The following is a 19,590-nucleotide window of genomic DNA, read 5'->3' on the forward strand; positions in this document are numbered from 1 at the left end:
TTCTCACATGCCAGTGATCAGTATAACGGTTTTTTTCTTTTTTACAATTAACCGTACAATTTCTTTATTAAAAAAAAAAAAAAAATACTGCAATGCATTTAGGTGCTCTTTCCGTTCTCCTCAAGCTTAGAAAAGATGTAGATGTAGATGGAACTTGGAGTAAGAGAAAAGCTCTTCCAGAGAAAATGTACCCCGAAATGCAGTCCTCTTTTAAATAAAGAATTTTAATCAAATAAGTTGCGTAAAATACAAGATAAAACAATACCATCCTACATCTAATAAAAGAAGAATCAACAGAAAGAAAAACGACATGAAAAAGTCTTAATTCGCGAACTGGCTAAATTCTGTTCAGAAGCTTGGAATGAATAAGAAATGCAGAAATTCTTAGCCAAAGGATGCCAAAAAATCACGAAAACCAAGCACAACATCACAAGGAAATGGGAGGATAAGTACGAGAAAGCAAAAAGTTTCATATAGTTCCTAGGGTTACATAATAAATAATAAATAAAAAAAATTGATTTAATTTGTTGGTTATGATGGAGGAAGTGGTTTTTTTGTTCCCTAAGCACTGCAGCCTTTTGCCTTGTTTTTCCTTAGTTTAGTTCAACTGACTCGACCTTCTGTGCTCCTAAGGTCGTTGCTACAATTCTTTTTCCTGAGTTTTCTTTATATCCCAGGTGACGTCTCCAATGAGCAGTTGCTTCGCATTAGAATATGGGTGGAAATTGAGGGTCACGATTGAATATGTAGATGTTTTCTCATATGCCAGTGACCAAGATATGGTCCTATAACTCTGAGTTTAGCCCTTTCTAACTATAGCAGTGATGTTACGATTCTTGGGTTGTTTTAGCATAAGCTTATTGTTTTTAGCAGGACTGCTCCTTTTGTCCTTTTGGATCCTGTGATGGAGGATTCCGCGTTTTTTTTTTCTTGAGGATAGGTTCAGGGCATATATATGGTCCTGCAGATTCTACTCTGGCCTTTGTGTCTGCATTTTCATCACCCAAAAATCGGGCTAGCTGTCTGATCTTATAAGGAATTTTGGCTCAGTGTTTTTTTTAAAATTTTCTAAAGCATAAGCGTTGATGGCATGTACTTCAGCTTAAAAGACCGAAATGTAATTCCCTAATGACTTTGACTGCTCATATTTTGGGAGTGAACAGCAACCGCCTGATCCGGTTCCTTAATTTATTTTGGATTGTGTCTGATTTCCTCCTGAATTCTCCTTCTCCTTAGACCGTTGAGTCTTTCAGGAGTGTTTCCGGGTTCATGTAGTTCTAAGAATGTTTATTTGATTAAATATTGTGGTGTGCCCGAAGTGTTTAGTTCCCGTCCAATTTGACTCTTGTATAGTACCATCTATGGACTTAACTGCCTTGAACTTCGACGAACGCAATGAAGTTCAACCAAAACTTCCAACCTCACTCGAATCCAGACCTTGCCATCACCACCAGATGAATAACCATTTTAGTCCATTTTGTTTCCAACAGTACTATACATATTAACTTAAATATCACAAAGACATCTAGATATAAAGCTCTCCAAAATCTCCAGTTACACTTCCTGACAATAATTATAAAGGCCCTCTTAAAAAAAAACTTGATTTATCAATATTTAACGAGTTTCGTCCGTGTGGATCGAAGTCACGATAGCTCAGGAGGTAGAGTAGCGGCGTATCTAGCCGAAGGTCGTGGGTTCGAATCCCGCTGGTGACATTGACATTTTTATCTCAACTAAAAACCTTAATTAATTGAAAGATATTAATTGGTCAAGCGGACCACGAAAAATAGTGAATTCAATATTTAACGTTTAAAATAAAGTGACCCCTGTTTATTCTATTTTGTTTTATAAATATTTATTTAATGGGCATTAAGCTTAAAAGTTTTATTTTAACATTGATATTCAATAATTAGTGAATAAAGAATGACTAAATGCTTTCTGTTTATAAGGGCAATATGCTTTCGAAAGGAAAAAAAAATGGTCCATCAGCTCAGAAATTGTTGTTCTCTTGCACCCAATTGTTGTTGGAAATTCATCAGTAGGAAACAGTCAATTAAGGGGGTTTCCTGTTAACAAGTGCTAAGAGACCAAATCGTATCTGTAAAATAAAGGTTATCGTCGTGTCGATCTTCGAAGCTTTTTTTTTCCCACTCCCAAGGGGAGAATTAAGCTCGTAGTTCTAATAACAAGCGTCTAATAACAAGTAATTGATCAATTACTCCCGAATCGGACAATTTAACCATTGATCAAATCGTATTCAACGGTTTTGTTTGTTAAACTATGGAAAAATTTAAATCCTTTCTAAAGAAAAAAAAAATAAAATCTGGAATTGTAAGTTCCCGAACTTCATATAAACGGCCGAATCTATGTTCGTTTTTTTTTTAAAGCCTCGAAATACGCCCAGTTCAGAAGGAATGTCGACTTGCAATTAATTGGAGAAAATTAAGATCGGTTGGCTGGAAGATGTGAAAAGAACCCTTTGAAAGCTGCCCCTCATTTTTTTCTTCTTTTCATCTTTCACGACTCTATAATGATCATAGTGCCCTTCAAAGTCGACTGTGTATGCATGAAAGAAGACTCATTGGCGTGATTCATAGGGGATTGCTTGGCAAGAATTCGACATTGTCCAATACAAACAAAAAAATAAATTCTGAACGAGAAAAAGTTCGACTTGTATTTATTTACAATTAATACAAAAGTTAATAGAGTTAGTTCCAGCGGAACCAAATGTTATAGCCAAAAATGTCCTAATTAATTGGCAATAACGATGATAATAATAATAATAATGGAAACTTCCATTTTCTCCAGACCATTTTCATCCTGGTAATGTGAATTGTCTAAAAAAAAACCAAAAAAAAACCACTTATCTATGCTATTCAAAGACACCGAAAACTCAACAAATATTGGTTTAATAAGCTTTAAAAGCTGATATTATAAATATTCCATGGTAAATCAGATCTAGAGAACAATGTAGGCAAAAATTATAAAAAGAAAATAAGAAAGAACTCTTCAATAGGTTGGGCTTGATTTAACTTGAGAAAAAGTATAATTTAATTAGTTAAGGTTTTTTAGTTGAGATAAAAAAGTCAATGGCACGAGCGGGATTCGAACCCACGATCTTCGGCTAGATACGCCGCTGCTCTACCACTTGAGCTATCGTGACCTCGATACACTCGGACACTAATTTCCCATCTCAACCCCACCTTTTGAATTTTACCTCCTTTTTGCCATTTTTCAAGTTAGTGTCCGAGTGTATCGAGGTCACGTTAGCTCAAGTGGTAGAGCAGCGGCGTTTCTAGTCGAAGATCGTGGGTTCGAATCCCGCTCGTGCAATTGACTTTTTTATCTCATCTAAAAAACCTTCATTAATTGTAATACATTAATTGGTCAAGCGGACCACGAGATTACTGAATTTATTAAGCATAATTTAACAGTTTCTGTTATAAAATAGATTTGATAACGTAACGATAATGTGATTCAATGTACAGAACGATACAAGGAAAATATATGTTGATTTTTTTTCATTTATCAGATCGATCATCAAATAAATGGCCGTTGTTACTGGTTGCGATGATGAATTTGATAGGATCGGCAGAAAAGCTATAACGTACTATACAAAACGAGAAGAGAGTAAAAAAAAAATTCTTTGACCTTGAGTGCATTCAATTCCAAAGTAAATGTATGACGACGTTCAATGGAAAGATAGAAAAGCGAAAAAAATCTATAAAGTAAAACAGAAAAAGAGAAGAAGAAAGCAAAAACAATTCATTCACAAAGTTAGACTTCATTCAATTCCCAGTGTACAATAATCCTCCGGCAATAAATTTGAAGAAAAAGAGCAGGAAAAAATTTAAAGGACAATGTAAATTAAGAAAAAAGAGAAAAACAAAAATATTCGTTCGTAACCGTATTCAGTTCCAAAGGAAATGTATAATAGTCCTCAAGCAATTAAAAGAATGTGAAGAGATAGAATTGAATTGACTGAGAAGGAAAGAGAGTTTGTTAGAAAAAGAGTGAGATAGAAAGAATGGGAGAGAGAGAGGGGGAGGGAGAGAGAGAGAGAGAGAGAGAGAGAGAGAGAGAGAGAGAGAGAGAGAGAGAGAGAAATGGAGGAAGTGATGGAAAGAGAAATTGGAAGAGAAAGAAAGAGATTGTAAGAGAAATAAAGAAAAATATTGAAAGAGAAAGAAAGGTAGAAATTTAAAGAGTGAGAGGAGTTCGGAGAGAGAAATTTTAAGAGGAAGAAAGAAAGAGGTTGGAAGTGAANAGAGAAAGAGGGAGAGAGATTAGAAAGAAAGATATTGAAAGAGAGGGAGAGAAAGATTAAAAGCGAAATAAAGATAGAAATTGAAAGGGAGAGAGGGTAGAGGGAAATTTTAAGAGAAAGAAAGATGCTGGAACAGAAAGAGAGAGGGGAGAGAGAGAGTGATTGTGAATGTGAGAGCATTCGTTTACAGCATTGGACTGAATTCAATTCCCAAGGTCCTCTGGCAATAAATAAATTTGTAAGGAATTAATATAATAAAACAACAACGAAGTAAATATAAAAAGAGAACAAGGTAGATAACATTTGAAAGGAAAAATCGACTCAAAGAAAAACCATAAGGTATAAATATACATTTATTCACAATGTTAGATAGATTTCAATCCCCTAGTTAATATAGATAGCTGCAATTTGACAACAATTTTCAATTAAACAAGTGTATAAACATAAATAATGAGAACGTTATAAAGAAAGACATTTAATAATAAATTTGTTTGGAAAGATCTTGAATTGGAGCCCTCATTCAAAAGCTGAACTGTAAAGAACCTCTGTTCTTGAGCGTTGGCGATTTGCTGACCCTTTAAAAAAGTAATTCGTAACAACATAAACAATCGAAGGAAACAAACAGCTGGGTTTTAAGAAAGAAAGTGTACTTTTTTTAACTTACAAAAGTACCAAAAGCTCGTTTATCCTATTTCATTGAAAAACAAGTTGAAGTTAATTATAATTTGCCTTTCGGTTATTTATTCTTAGTCTTTTATGTCAAAATGTGTTTTGTACTTATTTGCTTCGTTCATCTGGGCTTTCTATGTTGCAAGCCGAGCACTCCCGATAATTAGAATTAATCAATAAAATCCACTCTGGCCAAGGGGTCGAAAGTAATCTTCCAGATCTAAAGAGATTTGAGCTAATTGCACCGTACTTAAAGCTGCTTGAATAAAATGGTTACTCTTTAGAGGGAAAAGTTTCCATTTACCAATTGCGAAAGCTGAATTAATTAGACGGATAATTAAAAAACAAAAAGAAGAAAATCTTAACGGTTATTTATGTCGTCGAGAAAATAAATGTATAGTGCGAATTGAATACCTGTTTTATATTTTATTTAGCTTGGCACTTTTCAATTCCAGCGATTCGAAAAACGAACCTCCTTTGCATTTGTTTAAAAATAGCCCTGAAAGCGATAGCCATCACGCCTTAGTTGACATTTGTAAAATAAGCAGAACGGTCGACTGCTAAGTGCTGTCAGCTGTGCTGTTCCGGTCTCTTGGTATTGTTTTCACTTAGATCAGCCTCTGTAATTCATCATTTAAGCACATTAAACGTAGGCGTTGAGGTCCATTAAATCTAATGTTAAATAAACCATCACACTTTCTTACACGCGCTCACAAATTGGCTTCTTTTCATTAAGGCACTTTTGCAACAAACATTTGCTTACAAAATTCAATCTTTTTTGCATTAACGATGTTTTTAAACAAAGAATCTCTAGAAGTATATAAGTATTCTAGTCTAATCACTAAGTATTTTAAAAAAATATTAATCTTAGCTTTCATAGTTTCAGAAGAAACGGGTATAGATATCAAGATCATTTTGGTTTTCGTATTTTTTTTAAACTTCTTTTCTTAGGCGTATTACAAACAAATTAAATCCTCCGTCACAGAATGGATCCAAAAAAGACACTTTTAAGGGGCGTCGGTGGCTGCAACGGTTTAGGCGTTGACACAGTGCTCATCACTGTAAGGTAAAGGTCCCGGGTTCGAATCCAGCGGCCCTGTATTCGAATCCGACATATGTACTTACAAATGGGCTTTTTTCAAAAACATCGGCACCCCAAGGGTTCATATAACCTCTTAGTTGAAATACTCTAAAAAAAAGAAAAAGAAAAAGGGCAAAAGGAGAGATGGAATGAGGAGGTGGTAGGTAGGAGAGGTATAAACTATAGATGCAAGATTATGCTAATACAATCCTCACCAAGACTGACAAACTCATTGCTAAAGTTGAGGAGGGCTAAACTCAGAGTTATAGGACTATATCTCGGTCACTGGCATCTCAGAAAACATCTACATAACATTGGAATATTCAATGCCCCCCCCCCCTTATTTCCATCCATATCATCTTCTAATGCGAAGCAACTGCTCAATGAAGACGTCACCTGGGATATAAAGAAAACCCAGGAAAAATAATTGTAGCAACGACAGTGACCTAGTTACCTTAGGATCACAGAAGGTCGAGTCAGTTGAACTGAACTAAAGAACAAGGAAAACACAATAAGGCAAAAAGCTGCATTGCTTAGGGAACAAAAAAAAACCACTTCCCCCATCATAATCAACAAATTATATCAATATGTTTTATTTATTATGTAATGCTTGGAATTATATGAAACCGTTAGCATTCTCGTACATATCCTCCCACCTCCTTTTAATTTTTGCCAGGCAGACACCAACTGACCATGCAAACTGTCATCCCCCGTGGGGCCGATTTACAAGAAGTGGCAGTACGTGTCCGATATTCTGGAGTGTAGAATCACCAAAAAAATTTTGGTCCAGATCCGTGACACACCAACCTGGTCCTTGGTTATGGAATATAAAACGTAAGTTAGTAAAACCGCATGCTGGCAAGGGTATGAAAAAGGCTGACGTGTTGGCCAAGGAAAAAGCTACAGGAAATCTACCAATAAACGTCAAGAAAAATCACCAAAAGTTATGGTCTAAAAAATTATAGACTTTTAGATTTAGTTCCCTCTCACTCTCTCCCTCCCTCTCGTTCTCTATCCATCTATCTCTATCTGTCTGTCTGTCTATCTTTCTCTTTGCCCCCCCGCACACACACTCTCTCCCACACTCACACACTATCTATCTATCTGTCCGTTTATCTATCTCTTTCTGCAAACCTCTACTTTCTTTTTTTCTGACCCGATCTCCTTCTCCCTTTCTATCACTCTCCCTCACGCTCTCTCTCTCTCTCTCTCTCCTTCTCTGCCAATCACTTCCTTTCTCTTCTTCTAATCAGTCTCTCTCTCACTCTCTCTCTTTCTATCTATCTATCTATCTGTCGTATCTATCTCTATCTAGCTTTCTGTATGTCTATCTCTATCTTCCTACCTATCTGTAAGTCTGTATATCTACCTATCTATCTCTTTGTGCAAATCCCTACTTTTTATTTTTCTTACCCGATCTCTTTCTTCCTCCCTCTCTCTGCTTCTCTGCCAATCACTTCCTTTCTCTTTTTCTATTCAATCTCTCTCTCTCTCTCTCTCTCTCTCACTCTCTCTCTCTCTCTCTTTCCATCTCTATATATCTAACTATCTGTCTGTCTGTTTCTATCTCTATCTGTCTAGCTTCCTGTCTGTCTGTCTACCTCTATCGACCTACCTATCTATTTATCTACCTCTTTCTGCAAACCTCTACTTTCTATTTTTCTTACCCGGTCTCTTTCTCCCTCCCTCTCTTCATCTCTGTCAATCACTTTCTTTCTCTTTTTCTATTCCAATCTCTCTCACTCCATCTATCTATCTGTCTGTCTGTCTATCTTTCTATCTCTTTGTGCAAATCCCTACTTTTATTTTTCTCACCCTTTCTTTCCCTTTTTCTAATCCAATCTCTCTCACCACCTCCCTCTTCTTCCCTTCTTGCTATTCTCTTTTTTCTCTTTCTCTCTCTATTCTTCTCTCTCTCTCTCTCTCTCTCTATCTCTCTCTCTCTCTCTATCCCTCTCTCTTTCTCGCTCTCTCTCTCTCCCCCTCTCTCTATACCTCTATTCCTATCTCCTTGCTAATCACGTTATTCTCTTTTTCTCCCTCTATTCCTCTCCCTCTATTCCTCTCCCTCTCATTCCCTGTTATTCCCCGTTATTTTCTCTCTCTCTCTCCCTCCCTCTCCCTCTTCCTCAGCCCCTTTCCTTCTCTTTCTCTCTTCCTCTGCCAACCCATTTCTTTCTCGCCCGGGCAACATTAAAAACGGGTACTGAACAATCGATCCCCAGTACATTCCAGCAAAAGAGATACCTGGTACAGTTTGTTTATTTTTGGATTTTAGATTATCCGTCTTTTGTGAGACCAGTAAAGTAATTCTTCTCTTTTTTACCCATTCTATACATCCCCCCCCCCCTTTGGGTTCATTTATACCTGGCAGAAAGTTTGTCGGATTGTTTACCATACTGAATTATGAAAAGGGCGGCCGGCATTTTATTTAGAGACGCTTGTTTTTACTTCATTTGATTATCCAACTACTTTCTTGTTTGACGGTTACGAAATCGTTTCCCAATTGAACGTAAATCTCAACTGAAAACAAATCTCCAATTTAATGAATTTATTAAAGTTCTTGCATTTTTTCAGTAATAAATAAATAATAAAATAAAAAAAAAAAGAATAAAAAAAAAGAATAAAAAAAGGTAGAAGTAGAATTTTATAAAATTTCATGTTCTTTTGTTTAAAAAGATGGTTGAGTAAAATGAGAGCTTGCAGACGATAGTAAAATCTTAATTAGTTATGGTCATATGTGTTGTAAAGTATGTTGTTCCAGGCTCAACGATGTTTGTAAAAAGTAACATTAAACGCACTACAAAGCAGTATAAACTTAAGAAGTACATTATTGTAAAATAACACATTCCTATTAATAATCTCTAATCATTAATAGCCAATTCATGATTTAACAAAAATTTAAAATTCATTGCTTGTTTTAAGTTTTAAGAAATGTTGGAAGACTTAAAATATTTATTTTATTTTAAAAATAGCTTCCTCTGGGAGTGACTTGTTTTGAACGTTTAATTGTTTTACGGATCTTTTCTAATTATTATATCATTGTGTATGTGCATTTTAATCCTTGTACGATACTTTTTCCTCGCCTGTTTAAAATGCCATTGTTCAAGCCTGGAGAAATTTGCTTTTTTGGTCAAAATTTTGGTTTATTTCCTTCTTCAAACCTTCACTCTATTTCTTAAGCTGAAAATTTCTTCCCACCAACAAAACCTACTTGAAATGTATACAGTTTCAATTTTTCATGATGAAGACGTAGCGAGACAATTATAGCCATTAAAAGAAAAGGATGCAGATTCAATGAAAAACATTTTCCCTTTTCCTCTACATATTTTGTCTATCTGACAAACGGTAGAGGATGAATTGATTAGTCATACTTCTGAACTCATTCGATGCATGTGATCACTATGACTCATCAGGAAGTAAGAAGCTTTTCTGGACGAATGTAAACACTTTCTATTAAAAAACTTCAGTAAACATTATAGAGTGATTAATCCAGTTATATAATAACAAATATTGTATTTTAAATCAAGATGCAAAAGTGTGCACAAAGGAAAAGTCTTGACCACTGACAGATTAAAATTAAATTATGTAATTTTAATTTTTTTTAAACTCAACTAGCTTTAATTTTTTTAAGCATGACTATAGTTTTATCAAGAATGAAATTAATGAAAGCTTCACACCCGGGAGGAGTGCGAAACGCAATGAAAAAAAAATTTAAGGATGAACGATTGTCATTTATTCTGCTAAGGAAATTTCACACATTTAATGCAACAATTAACAAAAGAAATAGGAATGTTTCTGACAAGTAAAGAATTAAAAGAGAACTAGAAAAAATACAATTGGCTGAACATTTTGTTCACAAGGATGCATTTGTTGTAGTTTTTGTTGTTACCACATTCATTATCATTTTCCGAAGATATTTTGTTGAATTAGTTATTGTGTTTGTAGTGCAGTGAAATACGGAGTGTTAAATATAGTTAAGAGTTTAGTTCAATATTTAAATATTTAAAAGGGAAGTGTCAAGCCAGAGATATACAAGAATGATGACTGGGTGTCTGGCATACGCGGGGCCAGGAGAGAGAGAGCTCAGTAGGAGATTGACCGAGTTGGAAACAAGACATCTTTGGTTAGAGTGTGAATCAGTAAAATAATGTGGATGACTTTACTCTCTATACTGGTCCTGGGTGAGTGTCTTAACATCACATCTCCCAGACTAATCCTAAGATCCTGGCTTCCGCGGATTCTCTGGATTACCGGATGCAACGCTGCCCTCCTAGCAGTATGGCCAAAGCTGAAAAGCAAGCCAGTGTAATAGAACAGGCAGTGAAACGCAAGACGGATCATGAAGATGATCATCTGCTCCCGGTCTGAGCGGTCTCGAGGGTAGCTCCCAGAACCTGCTATAACTGTGGAGGGCGAGGAGGCCAAGCCGAGTGGAAAGGAAAATTTCCGGGGGTTGTCGGTCAGCCGAGGGTGTGGATGGAGACCGTCGAGAGGAGGTGGAGACTGTTACATCTGCGGCGCCTTTGGACATCAGGCTTTCGAGTGTAGACTGCGCTGGGGAATTAGCCCGGAAGGAGTAGCCGCTGGTGTAAAGAAGATGAAGAGGATCAGTCCCCGCCAAAGACCTGACCGGGACCCCGGGGTTAGGCCTCAACAATTGAACAGGGGTCACTACCAAATTACGAACGTCCAGAATGGGAAAAAGACCGGGATTATGATTACCATAGGCCTAGATAAGATAAACTCAACATTGTTGGTTGAGGGGCCGGGGTATCGATCCTTAAACAACCGGTGCCTACCTCAAGAACCACCATGAACACATCCGGAGTCACGGGTGATAGTTTGAGAATCCGTGGAAGCCAGGATATTAGGATTAGTCTGGGAGAGGTGATGTTATGACACTCACCCAGGGCCAGTATAGAGAGTAAAGTCATCCACATTATTTTACTGATTCCACTCTAACCAGACGTCTTGTTTCCAACTCGGTCAATCTCCTACTGAGCTCTATCTCTCTATATCCTGGCCAGACGCCCAGTCATCATTCTTGTATCTCTCTGGCTCGACGTTTCCCTTTTAAATATTCAACTAAACTCTTAACTATATTTAACACTCCGTATTTCACTGCACTACAGTGGTATAATGTAAAAAGATGACATGATATTTTGGTTTAAAAATTTAAATTTTTCAAATTTGAAAATCTGTGGCTGAAAACTCATTTAGAACTCTCTGCATTCTCATTCTACTTTCNGCCCAGCTTAAATTACTGGAAGATTCAGACTTAATCAATTTTATTTAGTAGTCCAGCACATCTGCTGTGAGTGGAATAAAAATAATAATGGGTGAATTATTTAACTTTTGATATTCTTCAACTTGGCTTATGTTTAAAAGATGCAAAATTATTTTTATAAGTGCTCTTCCTAATAAATTTAATGAAACTAGGACACTGAGAAACCTTTATTTTTCTAGAAACCGGAAAAAAATCAACAAACAAGCCATGTCCAGAAGTAACTCAAATTCGGACAGACATAAGGCACTAAGCATGGTGAGGTGGGTTTCGGGAGATGATGTAGCAGGAAATACACCAGTCAAAGAATCCCCTCTCGCCCAAAGCATTGGAACAACAACAATGCACTCCAGAAAATATCCTAAACATAGAGCTGGAAAAATGACTTAAGAAAGTAAAAGACTAAAACTTAAAACTTAAGCATTGTACAAAAGCACTCACAAACACCAAAATTTGTAACCCTTGATGAGATAAGAGAATTTTTTCAGTGGACAAAGTCTTTGAACTTTTCTTTTGAAATAATTCGAAAAATTTGATTTCATGACATTCTAATAACAAATCCTTTATTTAGGCCTATGCTTAATTAATCAGGGTTTGAAATATGGATTTGATTTATTATATATATTCCACGACAGCTAGGCTTTTATTTTCTTGCTGTGTGAACTTTTTTCTTTTTTTTGGAATTTTGTGAAGCTCAGGTGCAATTAGATAGATTAATTGAATGGCGAAGAAACCATTGAAAGATGTTTTGAAATTTTCCATAGCAGGATTACATGAGTAGTAGTATAACTTAAAAATTTCACTATATTTTCTGGTGTGATCAAATGTCCAAACTCTGATAGGAATTAAAAAAAAAAAAAAAAAATTACATGCCCCTTGTATATTTTTGTTATAAATTATCATATAAGATAAAAGATTTTAAGAATTACAGATTTTACTACAAATACCATAATTACCATTCTGGATGTAATTAAAATTGACACACATCTTTCCATCGCAGAAACAAGCCGGTTCGAACACTTACGTAATAACCAGGATCACATCTTCAAAGATAAATTTTCTTTTTTCTTATCTGAAAAGCGAGATATTTGGTCAACCTGATAGTCTAGATGCGATCGCATTTCATTTTTATACAAAAATCACAAAATGTCAAAGGGTGAATATTGCTTTAAATTGTGTTAAAGGAAATTGGGAGCTTCTTGAGAAAAAAAAAGGGCCAGAAGGTATTTTTCTCTGTTGTGCCTTGTGAAATTGTTTAATAAACATAAAAATACTATTACAAAAATAAATAAAGGCGGTTCTATTTCAAAACCTACTTTCTATTTTTGTTTTGATTGAAAATAACACAAAACCTTGCAAATGTCTAATAAATTAAATAGAGAATCTTTGAATTAAATTTTCTAGATCAAGATTAATGATTCTTAAAATAAAACACACTCTTCAATTGTTTTATTTTAATTTTAGGGATGGTTAAATAAATAATATAAGAAATCAAGTGGTAAAACTTAAGAAACTTTTTTCCGTTTCAAAACTAACTTGAAAGGAAAAAGCTTGAAAAGAAGTGGCTTAAATTTTTCTTTAAATTAAGGTTTTATTAAAGTCTACACTTTTTTATTCAAATGCTTAACCAGGTGCTGAATCTTAATACAGTGTACATTTCTTGCTAAGGGAAGTCATGGTGCCTCTACTTTCGTCCTTTTCCTGGGTTTTTTATCATCTACAAAATTTTTATATAAATAATAAAACATAGCTGTACAGGAAAATATTATATGTGAAGTGTAGATTTAGATATACACCCTCAATGACGATTTTTGAAATCCCTCCTGGCACCCTACTTAGCAATTAATATGTCAACTTTTTCCACTTTGTCTGCCAAATTTTGCATGAATCAAGGACTTAATTTCATCTTTTAAAGTTCATCAGAGCCATGCTAACAGTAAAAAATTTGTTCTTGAAATCATGGCTTTGAACATCTTTAAAGAAAATTTGTAACTTCTTGTTTTAAGTATTAGATGTATCAACCAGTTTTTTACTCAAGGATAATCTGGATCATGGTATGAACTTGATAAAAAGCAATTTCGGTTTTACTGCTAGGTTTTCGACCTATTAAAAAAGGTGATCAGCAGGGTTTGCCCCTATTGTTTTGCTCTGATGATGACCTGAAAATAGGCTGAAAACTTATCAACCGTTGAAATTGCTATTTCAAGACTATACCATGATCCAGGTTTGTAACAACAAATATCTAATTAATATATAAAATGTATATTTTCTTGTTGCTCACTGGTGCTGGCCTATGTTGGGCTAGATTGAGGAATGCCTCCTTGAATTGACCAACGAATCTCCAATAAGCTGTGAGGTAGTGTTGATCGTGACTAGACATCGACCCTCTTCGATAAAGCCCTGCGCACAATGTTAAGTTTAAAAGCATCAATATTTTCTTTGGTGATTGATCAGCCTTCTCAGTTTAATTTTTTTTTTTTTTTGAGAAGGTATCCAGTTATCCACACGTGTACCTGTTCATATAGTATAACGATTTTTTTCGAAGTCCTGATGAAGGCGATATATTCTACTGAAAACTCGACAAGAAAATAAATGTTGTTTCTGTTTTCCTGGCCTCATCCCTGATCTGCCTTTCGGAAAGGAAAAAAAAAAATTTAAAAGCATCAGCTGCAAGAGATCTGCGGGGTTCCATTCTTTCCCAGTCTGGGGCTGCCACTTCGGTGTGGTCTGCTGGGCTTTGTTCTGATGGAGATGTACAGATTAAGGCTTTGGCCAAGGTTGAAACGTTCAAAATTTTTTTGTAATGTTCTTAAATATATATGTTGATACCATTTAAGAAAAAGAAAATGAAACATAATAAACAAGGCAAAAAGGAGGGAAAATTTGAAAGGTTGTAGGTTGAGATGGGGAGTTGGTGTCTGAGCGGATCGAACGATAGCTCAAGTGTTAGAGCAGCGGCGTATTGAGCCGAAGGTCGTGGGTTCGAATCCCGCTTGTGGCACTAACTTTTTCATTTAAACAAANCTCTGTCTTAAACCTGGCACTGCCAGGAGCGGCTTCAGATCGTGAACCTTGGTTGGCAAGACCTCAGAGGGTGTCGATCCCAGGTCCTTGCAAGAGATTGTGTATATCACCTCATCCCATGAGCCTTGAATGAAACGGCTGTTTATAAGCTGCAGGTGAGCACTTATACCCCAGGCCTGTAGCTGGCAATTCCTTGGGTTCTGAGCTATGTAGCTCCATAAAAATAATAAAACAGGTAAAACTTGTAGTGTAGTCTTTTTTTAGGTCTGGTAGAAAATTTGAATACACTGATCATTTCTGATCATCACAGTCCAGCTATGATTGTCGTTTTGGTTGTATTCATTCCAGGGGCTAGTCTGAGTATATTCCATAGTTTACCCTTTTTTATCTTATAAAATAGTGATCTGAGAGGGAATTTAGTAGGTTGTTGTTTTATTTTGTCACCTTTGCTGTATGACAAGAATTATTTTATAAACTATCAACTAAGTTGTATTTGATTTGAATTAGAAATTAAATTTTGGAAGACCTATCGGCCATTTTATTTCAGATTATTCTCGTGTTTTATAAGAAAAAATTTGCCTAAAGTATAAAATTAAATAAGGTTAATAAATAGATGAAATATACGAAGTGAAAGAAAAAGTTCACACTTCTCATGTACAACCCGTTGATTAACTTTATTAATTAATAAGATTACTTTATTTGTCTTGTCCAAACTTAATATATCACTAATAATCAGCTTTTCAATGTTTTTACACTGTATCATTTTTGTTTTGGTATGTAAGGATTAGTTTTTAATAATTGTTACATTATTTTTCCCTTATTAGGTATTAAACCTGAGCTTGTTTTGTTTATTTTTAGGGTTCGTGCGAGGGTAAAATAGCAACATGTGAGGGACGAAATCCCCCTAGGCTGGTTTGTGGCTCAAACGGTATAACATACACCACCAGATGCCATCTTCTAAAAGCCATGTGCGCAGGGAAGCCTGGTCTTCGTGTGGCACACAAAGGGCCTTGTACTTGTTAGTCAATTTTTATAATTGAATAGTTTATTGTTTGTTTATTATTGTTGATCAATTTTCAAAATTTAACTGACGATTTTCTAGCTAAACAACCCTGTTGGGCCAATGAAGATACAAGAGCAGACGAAGAAGGGCTGACATTTAGGCCTAAATGTCTTTCGGATGGAAGATACGCTCCTGTCCAATGCCACGAAAGTACTGGCTACTGCTGGTGCGTTACGGAACATGGTAAACCCATAAGCAATACATCCGTCAGAAACACCAAACCCAAATGCAACCGAAGAGGAAAACAGAGAATTGGATCTACAAGAGGTCTTAAACAAAAGAAAGGTGAATTTATCTGTTTAATAATTAAATTTTCTCTTACTTACTTGATTTTATGTTTATAATAATTTATGTCTTTATTCCAGGCTGTGGGCGATTGGAAAGGGCTAATTTTATAACTAACTTAATCAGAATATTTAAAACCGAATATGGAAGAATAAACGAAGAACCAATGAACGGTAATCAGTCATAGTTCATACATTTTAATATGTAGTAATAAGAAGTCTTATTACTTCAATTATACATTTTTTTAACCTTTTTTCTCACAGCTACCCATGATGAAATGGTTCAATTGGCTGTTCGATGGAAATTTGACACTTTGGACGGAGACGAGAACAAGACATTGACCAGAGATGAATACATAGATCTGAAAAAAATTATAAGGAAAGTTGTTAGGCCCAAAAAGTGCGCCCATTCGTTTATTAGATACTGCGATTTGAACAGAGACAGTATCCTTACTTTACAGGAGTGGGAAAATTGCCTGCAAAAACCCACGGGTGAGTCTAGTTATCATCATAAATTAAATTATAAATTTTATAATTAAAATTCTGTTTATAGTTAGGAGGAAAAAAAATAAATTGACGAAAAATAAAGAAAGGGATTTCGGAGGTGAGCGTACACATTTTTTAATATCAAATATCAATTGTTTTAAAAAACAATTTTCACACAACAGTAATAAATAATATTCAATAACAACAGGAACAAATTAATTTTGTTACATTACAAAAATATTTCTGTTTAGTAGTGCAAGACAGCGTATCTTTGCTGAGCGCCAACTTTTCAGGTTTGGGCGTTGAAGAACAGTCGGAAAGAAAAGATGAACCAGAAAGTAAGTATTGAACTTTCCACCTGAAGTTTATGCAGTGACAATTGGTTAAATAATTATTTACGCTTAAACACATAAATATCTCTTTAATGTTTAAATTAGTCAAAAACTAATTAGTGAAATCTGTAAAATTGAAAGAAAGGAAATGAATTGAAGAGATTATTTTTCAAACTCGAATTTATTCATTAATAAGTTTAAATATTTTGGGGCTTAAATGAATGCTTGTAATTCACAGAGTGATAAACTTGTAGTTTGGTCGTTTATGATCGTTTTGGTCTGCTTATTCTCACTGCATGTGTCTGTCAGACATGTAGAAACTTTTTACCATTCAGTAGTGGGTCTGACTATCTGCGCCTTAATGAAAATTAGCTGTCTTTTTTTTTAATTTCTAAATTTTTCATTGTGATTTGCAAGTTGATGATCCTGTTGTTTGGTTGTCATCTTCAGGATTGGGTCTGATGTTTGTGGTGGTTTGTTAAATATTTACAATGATAATTAGCTATTGTTTTAACTATTTTTCACTTCAAATTTCTTGGTAAAATTTGTGCTTTTTGTGCTTTTCCCTTGTAGTTTGCTGGACGATGAACTTGTATTTGGGTCTCTTGTGTTCATTCTGGCTTACTTATTCTCATGGCATGTCAGATATGGCTTTTTGCCATCTTCAGAAGTAGGCCTGACACCATGCCTGATCTAGATATTTATAATGATAAATAGCCATTATTATAATTATTTTTACACATGTACACTTCATAACATCCGTAAACTATTTTAGATTGAACCATCTGAAAATAAGTCTAAGTCTATCCTCATTTCACAATTCTAAAGTCACCATTTTAAAGGTCCTTCAATATTTCAGTCAACGATTGTTGGAGTGATCGAAATTCAGTCTTAGAAGAGCAACAAGGCGGATTAGCCAAACTATACATTCCGGAATGCACTAATGACGGACGATACAAAAAAATCCAGTGCTACACGTCAACAGGTAATTGTTTTAAAATATCTATGCTTAATTTCAGTTTTGTGTTTTAAAATAATTGAATAATGGAAATTTTGATTAAATTTAGGGTACTGTTGGTGCGTTCATGAAGATACGGGTAAACCTATACCCGGTACTTCGACGAGGGAGCCGTACCCAAAATGTGATGCAGTCCAACCTCCACCTCGTCCAATGAAGGGTACGCTACAACAATAAATTTTTTAAAAACAAATACTAAGCTTTTTTAAAACTTTCCCCCCGCATTATTGCTTGTAAAAACCTTGCATATTATTAAGAAATTATTATTTATTATTAACGAAATGTATGACATTTAGGTTGTTCGGAAAATACAAAACGAGTCTTTTTGAATGACCTCCTTGCATTTTTCAAGCACATGAAAGTAATACAGGGTACGACAAGGTAAGTAAAAACAAATAATTAAATTTCATTTTCTATAATATACTCCACTAACTTCCATTGCCAGCCAATAATATGAATTTTAATTTTTCTTAATTCTAGTTGTAACAATTAATTTTCAATTAAACACTAAAATTTGTGATTAATTTTCTGACTGGTAATTCTGTTTCCAAATCACATCAGGATGTCCAGAGAGGCGATAAGTAAAAATGATTCTAACAAAATTTGAACTACTTACAGACCAATGAACCACACAAAATTTATTTCCTTTATCTTAGGAATCTCTTATAGCTTAAATAAAAGTTGAGTAATTCTGTCATACAAAAAACTTTTATGTATAATTAAATTTAAAGTGGTAGAGCAGCGGCGTATCTAGCCGAAGATCGTGGGTTCGAATCCTGCTCATGCCATTGACTTTTTTATCTCAACTAAAAACCTTAATTAATTGTATAATTAAAGTTGGTGGGGGTTTGGAGTACCAGAAGGGATGAATTTATGTGTTGATGAACACGCATCAATGAATTTTGATTATTTTGGTCGGCTTATCCTTTTAGTTACGGCTTACCATTTCGGCCTATCAGATGCATTTTGACTAATTGTCATATTTAGTACTGGATCTTAAGATGAGATGCTGAAATGCTGGTGTTAGGCGGGCAGAAATGACTAGAAGAGACCAACCTACAGTGTCATCACTGTGCAGACTCCAAGAGGAAATCTCAGGGATAATTTTACCTGGTCCATGACCTAGTAAAGTAATCAATGTCAATCAGTTCAGCATAAACTACTTGTATTGTGTTGCACTTATTTGCCTGATAGTAGTTTCAAAGATAATTCCATGAACAATATCGCAAATCAATAAAAACGTCATCAAAAATATTTTAAAACCCTACAAATTGATAAAAGGTTCGACATCTAAGAAACTTTAATAAAACAAAGCCGTAGAGCAATTCTTGTCCTACTCGACCTAATCAGGGATGACAGGCATTATGTCCTACCTGGACAAAGGGTCCGAGAGTATGAGAATCATATATCATAACAATCATGGCTTCTGTGGATTGATTTAAACAATAAAATAATAATAATTTAAAATATGCTTGTATTTTACTTAGAATTGAATTATTGTATTAATATTTTTTGCAGTGCTGACAAAACAGCCATTTTGAAAGAGGATCAATCCACTGCAGAGAAGGAGTCAATCGCTCAGTGGTATTTTTACCAATTGGACATAAATAAAAACAAAGTAAGGGTCAAATTTGGCTTTTTATTTATTTATTTTATTTTATTTTATTTTTTTAGTTAACATTGTGATATTTATTCAGAAATCATCAGATGCGGTCTGGTGTGATGTAGGTTTCAGAAAAACATTTTCTAATAATTATCGATTAACGGTCACTAATCACCACACATTGTGATATTTTATGCATTTTCTAATTTTTAATTATGGTACTACATAGTTATTTTTTAATTTACATTTGATACAATATTATGAATCAAATTATGAGGGCAAATCTGACAAACCGTCCTGAACCCTTTTACGACATACCACATTACCAAAAATTTACATAAGAAAAGTTGATTAAAGGACCATCTCAGAAACTAAAAGCCTACCGAATTACCAAAAATGTAGATCCATCGGACAATGGGTTAAAAAAAAGTCCTTGGTTTAACAGAATCTTCAGGACAGAAGCAAGCAAAAAAGTT

At 34.9% G+C, this 19,590-nt stretch overlaps 1 protein-coding gene across 2 annotated transcripts in view; it reads left to right on the top strand.

Annotated features, from left to right (window-relative positions):
• LOC106663522 (SPARC-related modular calcium-binding protein 2) overlaps window positions 1-19,590 on the top strand; it is a 31,414-nt gene that overhangs the window by 11,085 nt on the left and 739 nt on the right. The window contains exons 2-11 of one of the 2 annotated variants that reach the window (XM_014388407.2): window positions 15,187-15,346; window positions 15,431-15,676; window positions 15,757-15,849; window positions 15,940-16,167; window positions 16,229-16,279; window positions 16,413-16,499; window positions 17,353-17,478; window positions 17,561-17,671; window positions 17,808-17,892; window positions 19,030-19,129. In XM_014388407.2, coding sequence (XP_014243893.1) covers window positions 15,187-15,346; window positions 15,431-15,676; window positions 15,757-15,849; window positions 15,940-16,167; window positions 16,229-16,279; window positions 16,413-16,499; window positions 17,353-17,478; window positions 17,561-17,671; window positions 17,808-17,892; window positions 19,030-19,129 — 1,287 coding nt within the window. The remainder of the gene's footprint in view (window positions 1-15,186; window positions 15,347-15,430; window positions 15,677-15,756; window positions 15,850-15,939; window positions 16,168-16,228; window positions 16,280-16,412; window positions 16,500-17,352; window positions 17,479-17,560; window positions 17,672-17,807; window positions 17,893-19,029; window positions 19,130-19,590) is intronic. The other variant, XM_014388408.2, reaches the window with a different exon arrangement.

The sequence above is a fragment of the Cimex lectularius genome, unplaced genomic scaffold (assembly GCF_000648675.2).
Source record: "Cimex lectularius strain Harlan isolate CLEC.00 unplaced genomic scaffold, Clec_2.1 scaffold114, whole genome shotgun sequence".
Classification (NCBI taxonomy): domain Eukaryota; kingdom Metazoa; phylum Arthropoda; class Insecta; order Hemiptera; family Cimicidae; genus Cimex; species Cimex lectularius.